Source organism: Peromyscus maniculatus, chromosome X (assembly GCF_049852395.1).
Source record: "Peromyscus maniculatus bairdii isolate BWxNUB_F1_BW_parent chromosome X, HU_Pman_BW_mat_3.1, whole genome shotgun sequence".
NCBI lineage: Eukaryota > Metazoa > Chordata > Mammalia > Rodentia > Cricetidae > Peromyscus > Peromyscus maniculatus.
Window position 1 is genome coordinate 76,870,603 of NC_134875.1, and position 23,341 is coordinate 76,893,943.

Consider the following 23,341-nt stretch of genomic DNA (forward strand, 5'->3'; position numbering starts at 1 on the left):
ATCTACATAATTCATTGAACATGGAGAAGTCAAACTGGTGCCTATATAGAGCCTTCTCCCCTATAGGCTTGTGTCTTTGGTGCAGGAAACACTCTGAATGTTATCAAAGGAGAAGTGTAAACATTAACCCAGCTACAAACCCTTTGATCTACAATGAAGTCCTGCCTGTAAGATATGCTAGTGCAATGATGGCACAAAATTTGTGGGAGGAACCAACCAATATATGATTTGACCTTAGGCCTACTCCACTAGATGGAACCTATACCTGACTCTTTGGGTGAACAATAACCAAGACTAGATAGCTCAGGGACCTAGAGTGAAACCAAATAATAAAGGTCTTTAAGAAAAAAATAACCACAAACATAGCAATAAAATAACTCCCAATGACCTTCTTCTGTACTCATAGATTGCCTTTCTCAGCAATCATCAGAGAAGTTCCCTCCTGTAGCAGATGGGAACAAATACAGAGATTCCCCAGGCAGACAATAAGCAGAGTGGGCGACCTTGGGGCACTCAACACTAAAGGGAATATCTCCATCAAATCCATTCCCTCAGGGTTCAGAGAACACTGGGGAAGAGGAAGCAGAAAGAGTGGAAAAGTCAGAGGAGATGGAGGGCACCAAGGAAACAAGGCCTTCTAAGCATAACATGACCATTTCCTGTAAGAACTCACAAAGACTGAGGCCATATGCATAGGTCTTGCATGGATCTACAACTAGAGATGAAAGGAGAAGTGAACATATGTCCCCATCCCTAACCCTGAAGTTACCTCCAATTGATAACCACTTGCAAATGAAAATTTGGTTTCCCTTAAGGGAGTCTCACTACAGAAACAAACTGCACTTAAGGCTAGGCTGCATGTCTACCAGGAGATGGCCAATAGAAAATGAACTCAATTGCATCTTTGGGGGTCCCTTGTCTTTGGTGGTTCTGTGTCTCATAATGGCATGTTAAAGCTACTTCTTTTTTTTTCCTTTTTTTAAAATCTTCTTCATTTTTATTTTTTCTCTCTCTTTTCTTACCCTACATATATAATATGGCCTCTGGCTTTATGTTTTTATAAGATTCCTTAGTGTGTGAATGAGTGGGTGTCTGTCTATATCTGTTAAGTTGTAAGAGCTAGCTAACAAGAAGCCTGACAACTTAACTCATTTCTATTAATCACTATGTTGTCATGTGGCCGTGTTATTACCAGTTGCTGGCATCTTGTTGCTCCTTGGGCAGTGGGCTGGTGTATCCCCTCTTGCCGGTCTCTTTCCTGTCTCTTTCCTGTATCTCTGCTTGGATTTCCTGCCTGCCTCTAAGCTGTCTTGCCATAGGCCAAAGCAGCTTATTTACTAACCAATGAGAACAACTATATTCACAGAGTACAGAAAGACATCCCACAGCAAGGGAGACCAAGCTCTGAGCTTGAAAATAAAGGCTCTTTGCTTTTACATAAGGGATTCTGTCTCTGTGGTGGTCTTTTGGGGGTCCCCACAATTTGGGCATAACATAAACTTTAACAGTAGGATGGATCAAGTAGGAGAGAGAATATCAGGATTTGAAGATAAAGTAGAGGAATTGAATCAGTCAGTTAAAGAAAATAATAATTTTTTTTAAGTGAAAGGAATAGCATTAATTTAGGGACACCATGAAAAGACCAAAATAAAACAGTAAGCTAGGAGAGTCATTGTCATTCACAATATTCACAGTATCTAGGGAATAGATAAGGAATAGAAGCAGCCTATATGTACATCAACTGATCAATGGATAACAAAAATGTGGCATATATATACATATGTATATGTATATATATATACATATATATATACAGAGAGAGAGAGAGAGAGAGAGAGAGAGAGAGAGAGATTCTTTTCAGCTATAAAGAAAAATGAAATCCTGAAATTTGCAGGTAAATAGATGAATGTGGGAAAATATCATACTGAGTGAAGTAACTTAGACTCAGAAAAACAAATGATGTTTGTGTGTGTTTCTTGTGGCTCCTAAATTTGAATCTTCAGATTTGAGTGTATAATCTGGAGTGTTAGATGCCTGGAGAGTGAGAAGAGCAGGAACTCTACAGATGGAGCAGAAAGACATGGGTGCTGTGACAGGAAAAGGCAGGAAAATGGAGGGAAAACTTAACTTGGGAAGGAGGGAAATGCAGTTCCAGAGGTAAAGAAGAATGTTAACAATCACTAAGAATGCTTGGAAAAACAATGAGGAAATTATTTTTCAAGTTTACTTAAATACACACATTTAATGCACACACACACACACACATACATATATATATACACACACATATAGTTTTAATGCAGTTATCCCACACTGTGCCCCACCCCAGCATCTAAGAGACTCACAGAACAATAAAGCTTATTGTTATTGTTCTTGACTACCTGCTACAATAGAAAAATGTGATAGTTTAAATGAGAAATATCTCTCACAGTCTTGGACATTTGAACAATTGGTCCACAAGTTAGTGGCACTGTTTGAGCAGTCTTAGGAAGTAAGGCCTTGTTTGAGGAAGTATGTCACTGGAAGCAGCATTTCATAGATAAAATACTTGTTCTATTTCTAATTCACTCTCTCTGCTTTATTCTTGTAGTTTCAGATATGAGCCTCCAGGTTCCTGTCTTCAATCTACCACTATAAACTCCAACAATATGGGACAATAAGCCCAAATAAACTCTTTCTTCTTTTGAGTTGCCTTAGTTATTGTATTTTATCACAGCAATAGAAAAATAACTAACATGGAAAGTAGAACTCTGTTGTTGAAGACACAACACACTTCTAGCAGAGATCATTGAGAAATCAACCTGATAATGATTTGAAATCCTCCTCCATGGGAACAAGATCTCAGTGTCACAAACTGATATATAATCTATGAAAGCAGAAACGTTTACAAAACCCCACCCAGCGATAAAGCCTGAGAACCACAACAGTGGCAAGACAACCAAGGTATCCCCCAGTGGTGCAATAGTGGAACTTTTATCCCTAAGACAGCCAACTGGTGTCTAATTGGACCTAAACCCTGCTCATTTGGAGGTAAGTCATATCTGATACTATAAACCTGGCCAATAACCCATGATTGTAGGGGTCATATGAACTAGAGAAAAACCTACTACAGCCATATTACTAAAGTTATACAGTTGGCTTTTAAGTACATACCTTTATACCCATAGATAAGTGCAGCTATCACATCTCATCCAAAAAAATTTTCTTAAGCAGATGGAAACATCTACAACCAGTCAAAATGCACAGAAAAAGTAAATGTCTGTGGGGTTCCCAGCCCCATATTGAACATCTATAACCCACTCCCTACACCTAGGTTCAGGGGACATCGCCTAAGAAGGCCCAGAGAGATTGTGAGAGCTTGAGAAACAGGACAACTGTCACATGATAATTCCTTCTAGACAGGAGCAGACTATTTCTCCAATGAATCTAATCAACATGGCTGTCTGAAAATACCTTCAAAGACCACACCAGTTGACATGCCAACATGATGGAGGAGAGAAGAGCTGCTGGCACTCAATTGGACAATGGTTGCTGAGGGAAGGATAATCAGTGTTTTGTTTGGTGTAGTTTGGTTTAATTTGATTTTTAGCATGTTGTTTTTGGTGTTTGTTTGTTTGTTACAGGGATGATCACCTAATACTATGTGGTTAGGCCTAAACACATGCCAATAAAGGCAGCGCTGATTAGAGTCTGTAAGATCCTGACTAACATAACTCATATCCAGAAAATCAAATACCATATATTCTACCCAATATTAGTCCTAGCTTCACGTCTTTTGTTTTGTGTGTTTAACTTAGAGCACAAGTGGAAGCCAAAAAAAAAAAAAAAAAAAAAACTAGACATGGGTTGTTGAGGGAGGGTATATGAGTGGAAATAGTAGAATATGAGTGAGATGAAAATGGAGGAGGAAACACTGGGGAAGCAGTAAAAAAGTTTATTCAGGGAGAGATGTAGAAGTTGGGGAGCTCAGGGGATTGGAAGGAGGACCAACCCAAAGATAGTGTTTATGAAAAAGCCATGTTAAAGCCTATTATCTCTCAACCCAGTTTAATATGTTGAAATTATAGTAGAATACAGGCAATATGAAAGAAAATGGCTCAACACTAGAGATTAAAGAATTAAGGGGGATGAATGCTAGAGGATGAGGTGGAGGAGATGGTTGTGGGGAGGGTATCCTAAACTATGGATGTATAAAAATGTCCCATGGAAACCTAGTAGTTAACAAACTGGTTTCAAAATATTAATTTAAACAAAAATATTTCAAACAGAGGGACCTTACATGGGTAGACAATGTCACTCCCAGAAGACATAAATTACTATATGAAAAGAACAGTGGAAGGCATGGGGAACTTCTCTATATGCTATTAGTCAGGGAGGTCACACAATTCTTCAAAACAATGCAAGCTTTTTCATTGCCCTTGCTTAAATACCATGATTAGATAGTATAGTCCTGTTTCCAAATAAACTATAAACTTTGGCTGTAGTACCTAAAGAAATCAATCTCAAACTCATTGGTAAACCTCTTCCCTGTTGACTACCTTTCATAATGATGGAGAGGGACATGTAGAGTGCTGGGGGAATAAAGACATTAACAGTCTTAGCCATTGCTAGAACTTGCATGCTATAATACTGACCTGTCAGGCAGGATGTGCTCACTCATGCAATTGCGGTATGATAGTTATGCCAGTAACCAACTACCTCTATTTGGTTTTGAGGCTTGCTCAATAGGAGGCAATTTGGGAAGGCTGCTATAATACTGATCAAAAGCCTATGGTTAAGAAGTTCACAGCTATTGTAATTTTACTAAGTGGTCATGCTGTCAAATGACCTTTTAAATATTTGTGTTTGTATTCACAGACCTAGACTATTTACCACCTTGGTCAAGGAAGGTTTTTGTTTTTTTTGTTTGTTTGTTTGTTTGTTTTTAAGCTATAACCAGTGGAGTGTTACATAACTGTTGAAAATTTTGAGATTAATAGACTTAGTTTTCAGCCCTGCTGGGACATCTGTACTAACCCTTTCACCACTAAGGATCCAAGAACATCAAGGAAGAGGAAGCAGAGAGAAAGTTAAGAGCTGAGGGACAGAGAACTGTGATATGAAATGCTGTCTTTCTGAGCATGACATGGTTAACACGTTCATGAACTCACATACACTGTGCTGATCTGTAGAAGACTTACACAAGAACAAGCCAGCCAAAATTCCAGCATAGATAGGAAAGGAGCTCTACAGGCTCTACCCTGCCCTGAGGAGCTATTGGTGGTCGATAGCTTCTGGGGACAGGAGAATCATTCTTCTTTGAGGGTGTGAGTACTAGTAAGTTTCTCATGCTTCACCGGATGGACCCATGTACATACTCATAAGGACTACACTGATTAAACTTGGTGAGTTATTAAAAAAATCAAGACTGGATATTTAGAAGGTGCCTCCTTATTAGGTGGAGACAGAGGAACAATTAGGGTTGATATGATCATATTTCATTGTATGCCTGCATGAAGTCTTTAAAAAGTAAAAAAACTTCAAATGTATGATATTCTGATATATATATCATATATATCATATATAATATATATATATGATTCAACCTGTGTTTCAAACTAAAAGAATAGAAACATAATTTTGTTTTGAATATTATAGGCACAAGTTTTTGCAGAAACATTCAGATTTCTTTTTATTCTATTTTCTATTATTATAAAAATGAATATGTTTTAAATTTTTAAAATCGTGAATACTATGGGTTCTACTGTTTTCAAACACTTTGAGCATCAGTTTCATAATCTATAAAATGAGACTACTAATATCTAATACTTTTATTCATTTGAATAAATATCTCAAACACTTTCACTGAGGTTTACATTGAATATTTAGAAAATATTAATGTGTGTACCCTTCTTTTTTCACTTAAAAACAATAACACATATAGATAGAAATGGTCAAATAAGAAATTGTATCTGAAATGCATAAACAGAGATAACCAACTTAACCCATAATCTCACATATAACATTGATTCAATTAATATGGAGAAAGCTCTCATTTGGTGCACACATCAATATAATGTGTTTCAAAACTTACCAGCAGTTGCATCAAAGGATGGATGTGAAAAAGGCCCAACAGCAATTTGCATTGGAAAGAGATATCCAGGAATACAGCGCTTAGGATGAGGCTGGTTCACTGAATATAAAAAAAAAGCAAGACATCTTGTTTTTAATTCTAAGATCGTTGAAATTAAAGTCTGAACATCTATATATATAGCAGTTTATAGAAATATTTGATGGAATTGAAATAATATGAAATATTTTTATTTGTAGATAATTTCACTAGGATACAGAAATGAAAATAGCATCCATAATCAGGGTCACATACAAAAAGTAGAAATTGGAGTTCAAGTATCTTAAATATTATTCAGTGTCCCTTAGAGCACTGTCTTTGCTGATTTTTGTATAAACTTTCAATTTAAATTAAAATGGTTACTTGGTATATACTATATATTTAAAAGGTGTAAGGTAAATGTTACTGTAGTTATTAAACCTTCAACTTTAAGAAACTATAATTTAATTGTAGATAGAAACACACAACCAAAGAGCTACAATTAACTGGAATCTTTTGCAAGGGGTATAAAGTGTAGTATGGATATTACTCAACAACAAAACTAAGATGAAATTTGAATTTCAAATGAGGACTTCTGAAGGCTATGAAATTTTATTTTGACCTCAAAAGAAAAGAATAGATCCATCTTCTAAGTATAGCAGGAAGAACGACATTCTAGATAGGAGCTAGGGTGCAATCATGGCAAATGATAGAAAAATAGTAAGAAAATTTTAGAAAAAAAAACAAACTAACAATAGAGAAGTAAAATTATCTTTATTTTCAAAAAAAAAGTACGTTGTTCAGGCAATGTACTTGTCTAGACAACCATAGAAGCTGTGAGTGCATGAGCACACTGGACATGTCTAGGTCGACCACATTCCAGTAATATCTCCACATCCATGAGTACATAAGCAGCACAGATTGGACCTAGTGAGTTAATAAGGAAACAAAGAAGACACAAAGTTTGGAGGAGATGGAAATGTGGGGAGTAGATCTGGAAGGAGTTAGGAAAGGAGTAGGAGTGAAAATGATCACAATACAGTGTTGGAAATTTTCAAAGAATTAGTAAAATATTGTATTTTAAAAGTACATTACAGGTAAAAACATAATTCCAGTTTTACTAATACATTATAATGATACCATTCTCATTTCACTATCTAACTAAGAAATTTGTCAAGTTAAAATGAGTATAAGAATCCCTTAAAAGTCATAATGCACAAAAGACACAGTCAAAGCCTATTGAAATGAGGTAACTGCTTGAATGTTCATTATAGTTCATAAACAAAATGATAGAATTAGAATGTCAAAAGATCACAAAATTTATTGAACCTAGCACAGTGAAATTTAATATGGACAAATGCAAAGGCTTTTGATTATTTTTTTTTAAAGAAAGCCAGTTGTAAACAGAAGAAAAAGAGCTCAAAAGAAGGAATAAGATTTAGAGACTCATTCATTTGCACACTCAGGAACAGCATAAAACACTAAATTGGGAGCCATACTATGTATTCAGAAGACCTGGTGCAGAACCTGTGTAGTCTCTGTTCATGCTCTGTTGGCCTTTTTTTTTTTGAAAAATTCTGATCTACAATATACCAATCTTTATTGGAAATCTCCAGGTTAAAAAAATCATAATTTCAATAAAACAAGCACTCAAGTACCAAAAATGCCAGCTGCACCACATAGAATAAGAAAAACAGATGGATAAACATAATAATTAAATAGTAAGGTAATTTGTGGAATAGACCATGGGATATATAAATATTTTTGTTGAGTGAGCCAATGAATTAATGTCATTTGAAGTTTCACAAATAGAAAAACAATACAGCAAAAAAGTCAGAAGTCTAATATGGGATACTTTGGTATTTGATAAGTTTTAAGTATAGATATAAATTATAGTTCACCAAAAAGTCTCAATCAACAGCAGAATATAATTAAGGTTTTTAAGAATAGAAGTACATGGTAGGGTCAGAATGTGAAGAGGCAAATGATAACACTGGTTAGTCACTTGACAGGTAACTAATTTGTGTGGCTCTGAAACACAGAATGAGAGCTCATGGTCAGAAGTGTCAGTAAGACTGATTTCTGTTCAGAAAAACTAAGGCTGCAATATTAACTGTCAGATATTATAATGAGATGTGTGGTGAAAGAATCTAAGTTACCTTCAGTGGAAGTATTGAAGAATAGACTTGATGGCCACTTGTCAACATATTATTGAGGAGAGTCATACATCAATCAAGTAAGAAGTTGCAATAGATAATGTCTATGGGCTTCTCAAATAGTAATGTTCTCTGATTCTAGAAGTCCATGAAAACTCATGGTATTATAATGGAAGTGTCATTATATCAGTGTTGATACCAGTGTCTTGTCATGATTAATGATATAATGAGAATGTTAGATATGTTAATGGAGTGACCACTTATCTTAAAGTGTTTTCTAGTTAGCAGTAATACTTTATAATAAGTAGACATTTGTCTCCATTTAAATTACCAAAGAATTCCAATTGAATTGATTATTACTGCTTTGTGAATATCAAATTAATTTGCTACATCAAATGCTTTTAAATTTGCATCAAGAGAAGAATTAAGATTTATCTATGGTTTAAAAATGTATGTTGTTAATAGCAAGAAATTTCAGTGTCTGTCTTTTGACATGTCTATTCCAATCCTATTTAGCATACTTTTTCCTCATTAAGTTTAATTTATAGACATTATATGTCAATTATATCAATCTAGCTTATGTGTCAAAAGTTGTAAAGCCCACAACTACTGATGAAATGTAGTCCACCATGAGGAATAACCATAAAAAAGGGACTAATTAGTGACTATCAAATAGCTTTATGTACATTTACAAGAATAAGTATGTATATAATATGATAATTAAAATATCTGATAAGAAATAGAAACCAACCCCCCATAAAATGAAGCAATGTTGGTTGTTAGTTAAAAATGGTAAATTAATGGACTATAGCAAGTAGATAAATGAATATGAAATGAAGATATATAGAAACACTGTACCTCAAAGAGTAAACAGTATAAAAATCTATGTATACTGAGAAATCCTTCTTAATGTTGTTGGTCAAGGTTGTCCAATAGACTATCAAAACACTACAGGCTATTGTTATTGCCTTTGGTTGTGGTGATATAATGTGTACCCTAATAAACTTGCCTGAGGATCAGAGGACAGAGCCAGCCACTAGATTAGACATGGAGGCCAGGCAGTGGTGGCACACACTTTTATTCCCAGCACTTGAGATCTTATGCCTTTGCTTGGGAAGCACACAAGCCTTTGCTTGGGAAACACACATGCCTTTAACCCAGGAAGTAATAGCCAGGGCAGAGAATGGTATATAAGGTATATGAGGAAACAGAAACTCACTCTCTTTAGGCTGAGGATTTCATAGAGGTAAGAACTAGTGGCTGGCTATTCTGCGTCTCTGATCTTTCAGCTTTCCCCCTAATATCTGGCTCTGTTTTTTTTTAAATTAAAAGTTCATCTAAGATCCTGAGGTGGAAGGCATGTTCATATTGCTAAAGACACCATGTACTTTGGACATCAGGCCCAGAGGTCCCAACCTGCATCTAACCTGAAAGCCTCCTACTCCCTGAGGACTAGGCACCAGAAGTACCATGCAAGCTTCCCAAGGAGGGAAGCAACCAACCACCAACCAGGTAACAGTCTTATCCATGAACCACATGACAACTATGAACCACAGCAATGACCAGAATGACATATAACTCTTCAGGTGGAGAGGTGGTGTGCATACATTGGTCATAACCAACAGCTCTTTCATTTGACTTAAGAAATGCTAAACAAGAGGGAAACCATGCTTGGTACTGGAAACTCAGCCATCTTGCTATGGCTAGTGTGGTCATGGATCTTGGAAGAGAACCTCTAACCACCACTTTACTAAACCAGCATAATCTTTAACTACATATTAAATATCTGCCCTTATATCCAAAGATAAGTTCTTACCCCTCATCATGAAAACTTCTGTCTGCAATATAGGGAGATCACTGCAGAAAATTACAACCAATTAAAATGCAGAATTGTAAAGCTCAGTTGCAACTGATACATCTACAAAACAATTCCCACATTTAAAGCTCAGGAATAATTCTGAAAGAGGAGGCAGAAAGATTGTAGAAACTAGAGGAACAGGGAGTTTTCTGTTTGATTGTGTCTCCTAGAAATGTCAGAGGTTACACCCATGAAGTTTCACCAACATGGCTACTTCAGCATGACCATAACAAAGAAAACACCAATAGACATGTTAATGAGGAAGGGAGAAGTTCAGAAAAGCCTTAGTCCTACACAAGGAACCATAGGAAACTGAGGAATGTTGAAAGTGGGAGAAATAGCCTTCCTTAGGAAAAAGCACACCAGTTTCATATCCAATAACAAAAGGACAGTCCTGAAAACATGCATGTACAAATAGCATTATATGGACAGAACAGGTTGTAACACACACACACACACACACACACACACACACACACACACACACATTGTATAGCACAAATTAAAGAAAACAAGGCCATGAATTTGAAAAATAATAAGAGAGTGGGTACATGGCAGTGCTAGAATAGAGGAAAGGAAAGGGAGAAATGGTGTAATTATATTATAATCTCAAATTAAAAAAATCTATATTACAACAAAAATTCAATGAATGCATATGCTATATGGATAGAAATGGTTTTATTATATAAATACATATTTTAATAAAATAAAAGTTTTAAATAATATATTTTTAAAGTTCAATAGTGTAAATTATATAGCATGGGACTTATAGGTAGCATTTTATTTCAGTAAATATTAATCTATATACAATAAATTCTCTCATTTAAAGGCTTTGATTCAACATCATTAATAAAGGCAGAGTAATGTGATCATTAAAAATTCTAATTTTTTTAAATTTTTATCACCCTAAATGAAACTCAAACTCATTAAAAATAATTCTAAACTTACCTTTCATTGTTAAACAATTAGTTTCTGTCTCTATATGTATTTATTTGATATTTCATTTACTACATATACATATATATTACTTTTGTATATAGCTCTCATTTAACATAATGTTCTCAGGATTCATTCATGTTGTATTATTGAGTTTGTTCTAATTTGCATTATCCTAATTGCTGAGAATAATGAACATTTTTTGAGGTATTTCTGAGCCAGTTTTGTTTCCTCTATTGAAAACTCTCTTTATATTCCTAGCCCAGTTCTTTTTTTTTTTTTTTTGGTTTTTCGAGACAGGGTTTCTCTGTGTAGCTTTGTGCCTTTTTCCTGGAACTCACTTGGTAGCCCAGGCTGGCCTCAAACTCAGAGATCCACCTGGCCTCTGCCTCCCGAGTGCTGGGATTAAAGGCGTGTGCCACCACCGCCCGGCTCCTAGCCCAGTTCTTAATTGGGTCATTTGCTTCCTTAACTCTTTATTTATTGAATTATTTGCATATTCTAGATCTCAATCCTTTGTCACATGTATAGTTCAAAAGATTATCTCCTTATGTGCTTTTTTTTTCTCCAGTTGTTTCCCTAGCTGTGCAGAAGCATTTTAGTTTTATGAGGTCTCACTTGTCAATTACTAGCCTTAATTCCTGGACAAATGGAGGCCTATTAATAAAGTCCTTTCCTACACCTATATTTTGTAGGATATTGCCTATGTTTTCTCCTGACAGTTTTAGTGCTTCAGGCTTTAAATTGAGGTCTTTGATACACTTGGATCCAATTTTTATGCAAGGTACTGAATACAGCTCTAATTTCATTCTTTGGCATGTGGATATCCAGTTTTGTTGGTTGTTGCTCAGAAGTTGAAGGTAAGCCCCTATTAAAGATGTCACATACCAGAACATAGGACTCAGATAATCTAAGCTACATCTAACATGAAAGTCTCTTTCTCTTCATGATTTCTTTGGGTTTTTGTGTGCGTTTGTGGTTCTATATGAATTCTTAGGTTGCTTTCTTTAGTTTTGTGATGTACAACATCAGAATTTTGATAGAAAATTGCATTAAACATGTAAGTTTGCTAATATACTCATTTTCATGGTATGATTCTACTAATCCAGAAACATGAAAGGTCTTCACAGAATCTATTGTCTTCTCTGATTTTCATTTTCAACATCTAGAAGTTTCCATTGTAGAGGTCTTTCACTTCTTTAGTTAGGTTTATTTCTAGGTATTTTTGAGCTATTATGAATGAAATATTCTTCCTAATTTCTTTCTTATGACTTCATTGTTAGTATATACATCAAACCTACTGTTATTGTATGTTGAGTTTGTATCCTACAACTTTACTGAAAGAGCTTATTAAGTCTAGGAGTTTTCTGCTAGATTCAATGGGGTCTTTTAAGTATAGGGTTAAATAATTTGACATACTCATTCCCTGTTTTTATCCTTTTCATATATGTCTCTTTTTTATTACTATAGCTAGAACTTTGAGCACTATACTAGTAGTGTAGATGAATTTCTAAACAGTCTTATTAAATAAGAAACACAGAGCCAAATACAGGGGTAATAGTGTAGCAGGAATCTTAAAAGGTCTTATTAATAAAATCAAACCTGAGGCGAGTTATCGGGGGTCCATGCTGGTAGATCAGAGAGACAGAACAAACCACAGCTATCTCACCTCGCCGGATCCTCAGCTGGTCCTGTTTCCTCAGACTGGAAGCTTCTGTATCCTCATCCCGAATGAATCTCAGCTGAACTGTGTTGCTCCATAGCCTGAAAGCTTAACCAGGCCACATGCTTAACCAGCCAAATGCCTCTAGTTTCTGGTCCTCACGCCTTATATATCTTTCTACTTTCTACCACCACACCCTGGGATTAAAGGCTGGCTTTCTGGGATTAAAGGTGTGTGTCACCATGCTTGGCTATTTCCAATGTGGCCTTGAACTCACAGAGATCCAGAGGGATATCTATCTCTGGAATGCTAGGATTAAAGGCATGTGCTATCACTGACTAACTAGTGGCTTGTCTGTTCTCTGACCCCAGGTAAGTTTATTAAGGTACACAATATTTTGGTGAACACAATACCACCACATCTCCTCTCTTTTTGTCTAAAATTAAAAAAGCTTATAACTAATACAAGAAAAACTATCCAATAAGTATATACAATATATACAGCCAAAAATTACATTAATGATGTCTAGTCCATTAACATTTTTCAGACAAAAACTCCATTATATATATTAACAATGTCCAGTCCAGTAACATCTGATAAACTCAGACCAAAAAATTTTCATTACTTAGCTTATTTAAAACAAGTAGTTCCTTTTTAAAAGTAGATTCCTTAATCTCCCTTTTTATCTTATCATATCCATATTTTCTCTTTTTTCTTTTCATAATAGATTCAGTAGTCTACCTTTTGTCATTTTTATATCTTCCCCTTTTTCTTCAGTGTAGATTCAATGATCCACCTATTTATCCTATTATTTCTTTATCTTTTTTCTCAGAGTAGATTCGATGATCTATCTCATATCTATATTCTCTTTTTCTTTTTGCTTTCTAGGGGTAAAGATATCTTTAGGGAATCTTGAAAATTTTGGGGTTAATCATCAAGTCCTGTATCATTTGTCCAGTCTCTGGATAATAGGAAAGTTCAGAGCTTATTTCAAGTCCTTGTTTGAGTAGTTTGTCAGGCTGGATCATCTCAACTAGTCCTCTCGAAATTGTTCTGACCAGTTTGTAGTCCAAAGTCGATTTTTCCATGGTGTTAATCGGCTTAATGGCTTTATCATAGTCCATGTGGAATCATCGTTGTAGGATCCTGTCATCTTTTTGAAGATTTCAAAGTCACTGTTAGGCATGGTCATGGTTTCCTGCAGACTTTTTTTTTTTTTTTTTTTTTTGTGCCTCCTCTGTGGTTTGGAGCAATCACAGTCTGATAAATGTCTCTCTCTCGGAACCACGAACATTCTTCCCTAGTACAGGAAATCTTCACAGCAATTTCTCCCCACCATTTGTCTTGCCAAACTTTTCCAAACTGACCTTTGCTGATGCTTTCTTGTAACACGATGGTCCTGGCAATTCTTCTCTGAACCAGCAGCAGTAAATCCTTCGTCCCAGGTAGCAGCATCACCGCAGTCACCAACATGATGAGAAGGAGCTGGTAACGTGGAGCAGTAGCCACTGTTTCCATGGTCCCACCACTGTTTGTGGTTCAGTCCGGGCCAAAGCTTCTCCCAAGCCTCCTAGGCCAGCCTCAAACTCGGAATCCTCCTGCCTCTGCCTCCTTCAGCAAATTCAACCGGCGTGCACCACCACAACCGGCTGAGTGTAGCTTGGGCCTGAGCTGGGGCTCACAAGGCCACAGGCAAACAGCTTTTTCATGAATTCGTAACACGAACGTTGGGCGCCAGATGTAGCAGGAATCTTAAAAGGTCTTATTAATAAAATCAAACCTGAGGCGAGTTATCGGGGGTCCATGCTGGTAGATCAGAGAGACAGAACAAACCACAACTATCTCACCTCGCCGGATCCTCAGCTGGTCCTGTTTCCTCAGACTGGAAGCTTCTGTGTCCTCATCCCGAATGAATCTCAGCTGAACTGTGTTGCTCCATAGCCTGAAAGCTTAACCAGGCCACATGCTTAACCAGCCAAATGCCTCTAGTTTCTGGTCCTCACGCCTTATATATCTTTCTACTTTCTACCACCACACCCTGGGATTAAAGGCTGGCTTTCTGGGATTAAAGGTGTGTGTCACCATGCTTGGCTATTTCCAATGTGGCCTTGAACTCACAGAGATCCAGAAGGGATATCTATCTCTGGAATGCTAGGATTAAAGGCATGTGCTATCACTGACTAACTAGTGGCTTGTCTGTTCTCTGACCCCAGGTAAGTTTATTAAGGTACACAATATTTTGGTGAACACAATACCACCACATAATAGCCAAAGAGATCAGAGAAATAGTAAATTTCTGATTTCTGAGCTGCAACTAGCCTCAGCTTACCACTCCGCAATCGCTTCCCAGAGAGAGAGCTTCTTCTTGTCTAAACTGAACTTTTATTGCCTTCCTGTTCTGCCTTCTCATTGGCTCTAAACCCCGCCACATGACTTCCTCATCACTGCCTGTCTATACAGACCTTCAGGTCTCTATGGTTGGTACTGGGATTAAAGGCTCATGTCACCATGCTTGGCTGTGTCCTTGACCACACAGAGACTCTGCCTGACTTCTGTTTATGGCTGACTATGACCTCTGATCTCCAGGCAAACTTTGTTTATTAATATACAAGTAAAATCACATTTCAGCACACTTTAAATATCACCACAGAGTAAAAGAGATGAGATTAGCCACTCTTTTCTCATTCCATTTAGTATAATGCTTTATTCTGATTTATTGTATATAGTTTATTATTTTTAAATATGTTGCATTTATTTCTAATGTCTCCAGGACTTTAAAAATAAAGGCATGTTGAACTTTGTCAAATGGTTTTATCCATCTATAGATATGATCATGTGGTTTCTGTCCATAAGTTTATTTACATGGTATACTATATTTATTGATTTGCATATATTGAATCAACCTTGTATCGCTGATATGAACCCCACTTGTTGTATGATGTATTGATGTGTTCCAGAACTTGGTTTACAAATATTTTGTTGCAGTTTTTGCATCTATTTTTACAAGGGAAATTGGTGTGTAGTTTTCTTTTTGTTGTATTTTCACTCATTTTTAGTATCAGGATAATACTGGTTTTGTATAATGAATTTTCAAATGTCACTTCCTGCAACAGTTATATGTATTAAAAATAGACTTAGAAGCACCAACATCCATCAGTGTCACATTAAGTAAAGAAATCACAGCACTTTACCTTGAATTAATTTGTTCAAGGATGAGCCCAAGTTTGAATTATCCATTTCTTTCCTTGTGTATTCTGTCTCTGTGTAACTTATGGTTTCTGGATTGTCTGTAGTATGTCCAGTGTTGGAATCTGACCTGTTCCTCTTGCCTGTGGCTTGTCATACATGCATGCCTGATGTATGACTGTTTTTCTTGTTGTGAGTTTGTGTGTTGCCTATGCCGGCCTGATGAATAACTGTGAATCTGCCTTTCCCTAACAAAGAGCTTTGCTCTTTTTTAATCAGCACAGAAAACACCACGTGGAGAAGTAATGAGGCTTTCTTTATAGAAATCTTTAACAGAATTTTAAAAGGAATTAAGTTATTTACTCCAACTGACCCCAGCTATCTCCAAAGCACTCAGTACTGCAGACATACCCTTATCAAGTAATGTCTTTATGCTGCTTTCAACATCTGTATTTGTAGTAGAAGATCACTCTTAACCTGTTTGCTATTTTTAGCAAATGATTATCATAACAAACATATATACATACATGTATTGCTTTCTGGGTCAGGGACATGGAATCATGCCTATCTTAAAATTAAAGCTACAAATTGCCTTACATTGCAAAGAAATGATTACATGGGAAAACCAAGGCAAGTTAGGATGTTTCTTCTAATGGAGCCATTAAACAAAAAGGCTGAGTACACAGCAGTCTTAAACCTCAAGTGACTTCAAGTCATATTTTTAACTCAGCTATAAGGTTAGTAAAATTCCTAGTCTCTTTGAATGTAAAACATATTGCCATAAAATGTATCACCATACCTTCGCTTTCTATTTTGTGGAACAAACTGAGAAGCATTGGTAAATAGATCTTCCTTGGAGATTTTATAGAATTAAGCAATGCATCTATCTGGACCTAGACTTCTCTTTCTGTGGAGATTTTTTTTTTATTATGGCTTATAATAAATTTAAGTTACTTGTTTCTTCTGGTTTTAATTGTGGCAGATCATGTGAAATTATAAAAAACATCAATTTCTTAGAGATTTTCCAGCTTTTTGGAGGGTGTTTTCAAACTATTCTCTAATGATGCTCTAGATTTTCTTGGAGTGTGTTGAAAATATGTCATTCATTTCATCTCTAATTTTGTTTGATTTGGGTCTTTCCTCTTTCTTTTTTTGTGGCAATCTGATATTTCTACCTTTGTATGTAAGTTAAGGTTTATCTTTTTTCAATTTTCTTTCAGTATTGTTTCTTTACTTTGTATTTTTGACATGTTGATTATACATCATTAAGGGTTTCTTGTCTGGTCATGTCTATTTGGGATGTTAAATGCCTCTTGTATTTGAATGTATACTTCATTCTTTAGGTTTAGGAAGTTTTCTGCTATAATTTTGGTAAATTGTCTCTATTCCTTTTGATTTTATCTCTGTTCTATCTATGCATAAATTTGCAGGTTTTACTTCTTAAATATATCCCACACTTGGAAATATGTTTTGATTCTTTATCATTTTCCACATACATGTTTATATTATTGTCTTCTCCTTGTCACATTGGAATGCTGATTGGATTGATCATGTGCAAGTCTTGTGCAAGCAGCCACAGTTGCTATGAGTTTATGAGTGCAACATCTCCTTCACATCCCGAAAACTTGACTCCCTGACCTCTAATCCTTACATTGTTTCTGACCCCTCTTCTGCAGTGCTCCTTGACCCCTGGAAATAGAGGGTGAACATTCTACAGTCACTTATTCTCTGCATTTTGATTAGTTTTAAATCTCTGCACTAACTGCCACCTGCTGGCTGGATGATATAGAATTTCAATGCCATTTTGAATTGCTTTTCATTTCAGTGCCATTTTGATTTGCATTCTCCTGATGGGTAAGGATGTTGAACTTTTGTTCATATATATATACTGGTCATTGGTGTTCATTCTCAGTTTGTTTTATTTGTGCACTTATTCATTGGATTATCATTTTCTTGGTGTTGAAGGTTCTTACATTTATCATATGCTCCAAGTATAAATTTCTCTTGTGTAAAAATATATACATAGTGGCTATATAAAATAACCTTAATCCATTCCCCACAGTACTCTTTGTGAGAGAAAACTTTCTAGAAGGGAGAAAGATAGGGTGATGGGTGACTATGTTCAACATTCATACTATGTTTGAAAGAAATCTTATCATAAAATCTATAACTTTGTAAAATAAATATACACTATTAAATTTTAATCTACATTGGCTATTATGGTAATTTTTGTTTATTCAAACTCTAATTCGGGAGACATAATATAATAAAGAACATGAAGATACCTTATGTTTTGGTTTTTTGAGACAGGGTTTCTGTTTATAGCAGCCCTAGCTGTCTTGGAAACTGCTCTGTACAGCAGGCTGGCCTCAAACTCAGAAATCCACCTGCCTCTGCCCTGTGAGTGCTGGGATTAAAGGTATGTGCCACAACCACCCAACTAAAGATACATTTTCACAAACATCAGAAATAATTTTGACTACTTCATTGTTTAGGTTTGTGCTTCCAAATCTTTATGTATGAAATGGAGTTTATTTGCCTTTTCTTCCAAACAATTAAGAATACCAAGTAGCAGTCTAATTGAAATGTAATTCAAGTAAAAGCATCTAAAAATACTGGGAAAGCACCCACTCTACTGCTTTCTTTATATTGAATCACATTCGATGCCATTTTATATTGTCCTTGCCCATAGTTAAGTTTCTGCAATATCTCAAGTAATGTTTATATCTTTCAATGTTGTAGGCACAAAAACCCAGAAATGGCTGGAAACTCTACTTACTCCAATTTTGTGCCAATAGAACTTATAGCATCCTGAGAAAATTGTATGGAAGAAGATGTTTTTATTATAATTACTAATATTCTTGCTTTGTCATGGAACTGTAACCAGTATCTTACCAAAAGTATTTATCAATACAAACTGTATGAGAAACACCACAGGAATTTGGGATGAAAGACATGAATAGTCATATCTGTATCTATATTTGTATCTATAGACAGATAAATAAACTGAAAGACAGATAACTGTACTTGATTTAAAAAAAAAAAAAGAATCAGACCAGAGCTGGAATCCAAAATGAGTTTGCCATTTCTATCAAACAAAGTATTTGAGACAGGCTGGCAACCATAAGATTATTGTCATGATTTGGTAATACAATGTATTTAAGCCCCATTTGCCAGTAATACTTCATCTCTGTGTTGGTGAGTCTGTACACAATGAGAAAGGATTTCAAGTCTATGCTGCTTCTTGCTCCAATTGCTTCTGAGTTGGTAGAGTGTAACATGTAGGTAATGTTTTCCTGATCTTCAAAATTAACTGTGCTTGCAGGAGAACTCTTCCATAGCTTCCTTTCTTAAACTTCTTTAGTCATTATTTTGCATATCTTGAGATATTATCAGCCTCTTTCAAATTGGTTTGCAAAAATATTTCAAAGGTTTAGAGCACTCTTTTCTATGAAATTCTCTAATATCTATTTCAAGTATTTCCTTCATTCACTTCTCTTTAAACTTACAGTGTGTATCTTCTACTTAACTTTATTCTGGGACAGGAAATCTGACCCGTTGCACAAGAATGTCACCCTCATTGTACTAGTGGGTTTTGAGGGACAGGTATCAACCTCAGGCCTTGTAGAGTATTCCCCATTATTAAAGCTCCATACTCTGATCATTCATGGGTACAAGCAGTAGAGTCAAGTTATCACATTCATTTTTTATTAGAAATTCCATTCCCTAAGAATTGGCCCAGCAATCCTCTACTCTTCATATCCCACAAGACTGAAGTTATATGCACGCCCAGCTTTTAAAATGGTGAGGATTTGAAGTCAGGTCTTCATGTTTGCAAACCAAGTTCTCATACAAGCTCTAATCTATGTAGTTATTTATTTTCTTCTTTACTCAGATATGCAAAAAACTTAATGCTTTCAATGATGGCAATAGTTCTTGTCACATTTCCTTCCCAGTAGTACTTTCTCCTGCATTTCTAAAATGTGTTTATATCTTTATTCCAGATATGTATTATGCAATTAAAGGATATAGATTGTTTCTAGTGACCAATCTGATATGTGATGAGTCCTGAAACAGAATTTTATTGTATTGAGATTAAAATTACTTTGACCATTTACAGAAGAGTCTCTTTTTAAAATTATTTTTATTTAGTCTTCTCTCATATATGCTGGTGATGCTGTGAATGTGTTGTTCTGATTGATTGATAAATAAAATGCTGATTGGCTAGTAGCCAGTCAGGAAGTATAATGTAGGCAGGATAAGGAGAGAGGCAAATTCTGGGAAGTGGAAGGCTGAGTCAGGAGTCGCCAGCCAGACATAGAGGAAACGAGATGTAAAAGTACCAGTAAGCCACAAGCCACTTAGCAACTTATAGATTAATAGAAATGGGTTAATTTAAGATATAAGAACAGATAGCAAGAAGCCTGCCATGGCCATACTGTTTATAAGTAATATAAGTCTCTGTGTTTTTACTTGGGGCCAAGTGGCAGGCTGCAGGGCTGAACAGAACCAAGAAAACTTTAGCTACACATATATTACTTCCTGACTGCAGTTTCTCCTCCCTCCACGAGTGCAGTCCCTCCTCACCATCTTCCCCCATCCATTTCTCTGCTTCACTTAAGGAAAGTTAAGCCTCTTAAGTGTGCTTCTATAATAATCTTGAGAATATATACATATTCTAGCATTACATAAGTAACCAGATGTGATAAAATTTATGGTACCAGATATATTGATATTATTATTATTATTATTATATAATGAGTTAAAAGCTGTGCTATGCTGAAAATAGTAAATTAAATAGATAGGATGCTTGGTCATATTTCAACTGTGTAATTTACCTCAAGTTTAACTCATCAACTGTCATTAATTTGATGTGTAGCTTGATGGAGTGAAAGTATACCTAGACAAATAGAAAAGCCAAGGCTTAATATGTATTCCTTACCATGGTGTTACATATCAAATTAATGTTGGTAAAATTTGTTAACAATCATGATGATAAGGTAAGAATGGTTAAGTAACTTTCCCATGGTAAGAGATAATTACAAATCCACAATGACAATCTCTTTTTCTAAGGAATAATATTATTTCAGCAGGCAATTAAAATCCTGGTCAGTACTTTAAAATAATATTATTTAAAATAATTAATCCTAGATTAAACTAAAAAGCCTCCAAAATTTGAATGTTTATGTTCTAACTTAGCAAGTTAGAGTTGCATGCAAAGCTACAAATAACCTTCTACATGGATGAGTTTTCAGTCCAGTTATAAGTTAAGCACACTTTTACTAATTGGTTTTATAAGTTACATAATGTTGGTTGTTGAACATTTGCTTAGCATGCAGAAAGTGATGGGTTAAATTCCAGAGACATAAATGAAATCCAACTTCCAACTGTCTTCTATACCAAAGAATATACATGATAAAAGACAGTGCTGCCTTCCAAACCTGGAGGTTTTAAATGCAGTATATATTGTCACTTGAAATCATATCCTTCAATTGCTATATAAGAGATTATTTCTGAAGCTAAAGTGAGGCCATACTTTTAACACACACATCATATAACATCTTATACTCACTAAACCAGTATCTCCAAACTGAAGTTTGTGGATCATCTCCAAAAAACCAGCATCTCCAGAAGAAGCCTTCATGATGGTAAATCACTGACATTTCTTCATAGTCTCTCACATCTTCATCATACTATGATATAAAACATTTAAAATTTTAAATTACTTCACTACATGTGACTTGGATTTTTTTCATGAATTCTACAGTATATTGGAATACCACTTATGACAGGTTTGGAAATGCATTTTTGGAATATGCTTTTCAGCATTTTCTTTATACCAGTGTGTACAACTAATGATCTTGCTGACTTTTATAATTCATTTTTTTCTTAGTACATCTTAATTTTTTTCATTTTGAATGAGCTTTATAAGTAATATCTTTCCATGTGGAAAGAACTATTGTATAAATATCTCTCTCTCTCTCTCTCTCTCTCTCTCTCTCTCTCTCTCTCTCTCACACACACACACACATACACACACACACACACACACGTATGAGTTGAGTGACCCTACATGGAGGATAATGCTCATCCCAGAAGCCATAAGTTGCTGAATAAAAAGCCCAATTCCAAGTATCCCCTCAAGTGGTTGGTCCAGGGATGTGTTCTTAGTTAGCCAGCAGAACTTGATGGTACAACTTTATTGCTGAAGATATAAAATACTTTGGTCACAGCACTTAGAGAAATCATGCTGCCACTGGTCTGGAAGCTCCCCCCTATTGACTAATTTTCATAGAAAACTATCCAGAAAATGATACATAGGCTACATGAGGGGAAAGGCCATAAACAGTCTTAAATAGCTCTGGACACTGTAAGTTGTGAGAACAACTGGCCTGGAAAGATATTCCAATGGGTACTGTAGTGGCATGAATATTATGCAGATATCCAACTGCTCTCTGATAGGATTTGATTGGATTTAAGACCTATTCTGCAGAGGAAACTCACACATGATACTCTAAATTTGGCCAAGTACACATGGTTGGGGATCTCATACACTTTAGGGATGAACCTACCATTATTATTTAGCTAGATGGACATAGTATCAATTTTTTCTCTAAATAATACTCTATCTCCATATTTATAGATTGGTGCAGTTCTCAGTCCTTGTCAGAAAAGTGTCATCATATACTGGATGGTGGTTAATACAGAGATTCACAACTGGTCAAAGTGCAGAGAATACGTGTCTTTGGAATGCTCAGCTGTAAATGAGACATTAATGTCATATGCCACCCCCAGAAGACTCAGGGAACAGTGCCTAAGAGGAGACAAAAAGGTTGTAACAGCAAGACATAGAGGAGAGTTGAGGTGAAGCAGCACTCAAAAACTCACGTAGTTACCTTCCTAAGATCAAGTGAGTCAACATTCTATCATAGATAAGAGATATACTGTGGTATAATGTTCTTGTACACTGGTTTAATAAAACACTGATTGGCCAATAGCCAGGCAGGAAGTATTGGCAGGGCAAGCAGACAAGGAGAATGCTGGGAAGAGGAAGGGAGGAGTCAAGAGTCACCAGCCAGACAGAGAGAAAGCAAGATGACAAGGTAGAACTGAGAAAGGGTAGCAAGCCATGTGGCTAAATATAGATAAGAATTATGAGTTAAATTAAGTGTAAGAGCTAGTCAGTAATAAGCCTGAACTAATGGCCAAGAAGCTACAAATAACATTAAGCCACTGAGTGATTATTTTATAAGCAACTGCAGGACTGCAGAGCTGAGCAGGACTGCAGGGCCATACAGAACCAGAGAAAACTTTTGACTACAGAGATGGACAAATGGGCTGTCACTCTAAGCTGAGGAGCTATTGACAGTTGATGACTATTAGTGGAGGAGTTAGTTTCCTTTAGGGGTGTGAAAGAGAGCATGAAGTTTGGGAAGGAAACATTGGAGGCATAA

At 35.9% G+C, this 23,341-nt stretch overlaps 1 protein-coding gene across 5 annotated transcripts in view; it reads right to left on the minus strand.

Moving 5' to 3' along the window:
- Positions 1–23,341, minus strand: part of LOC102909439 (transmembrane protein 182-like) — a 138,209-nt gene that overhangs the window by 57,271 nt on the left and 57,597 nt on the right. For all 5 annotated transcript variants that reach the window (XR_013048327.1, XM_076562984.1, XM_006992321.4 and 2 more), the window contains 2 exons: positions 21,460–21,580; positions 6,074–6,172 (listed from right to left, as the gene is read on the minus strand). Coding sequence is in view for 4 of the 5 variants with exons in the window: in XM_076562984.1 (XP_076419099.1) it covers positions 6,074–6,172; positions 21,460–21,580 (220 nt within the window). In the remaining variant the exon portion in view is untranslated. The remainder of the gene's footprint in view (positions 1–6,073; positions 6,173–21,459; positions 21,581–23,341) is intronic.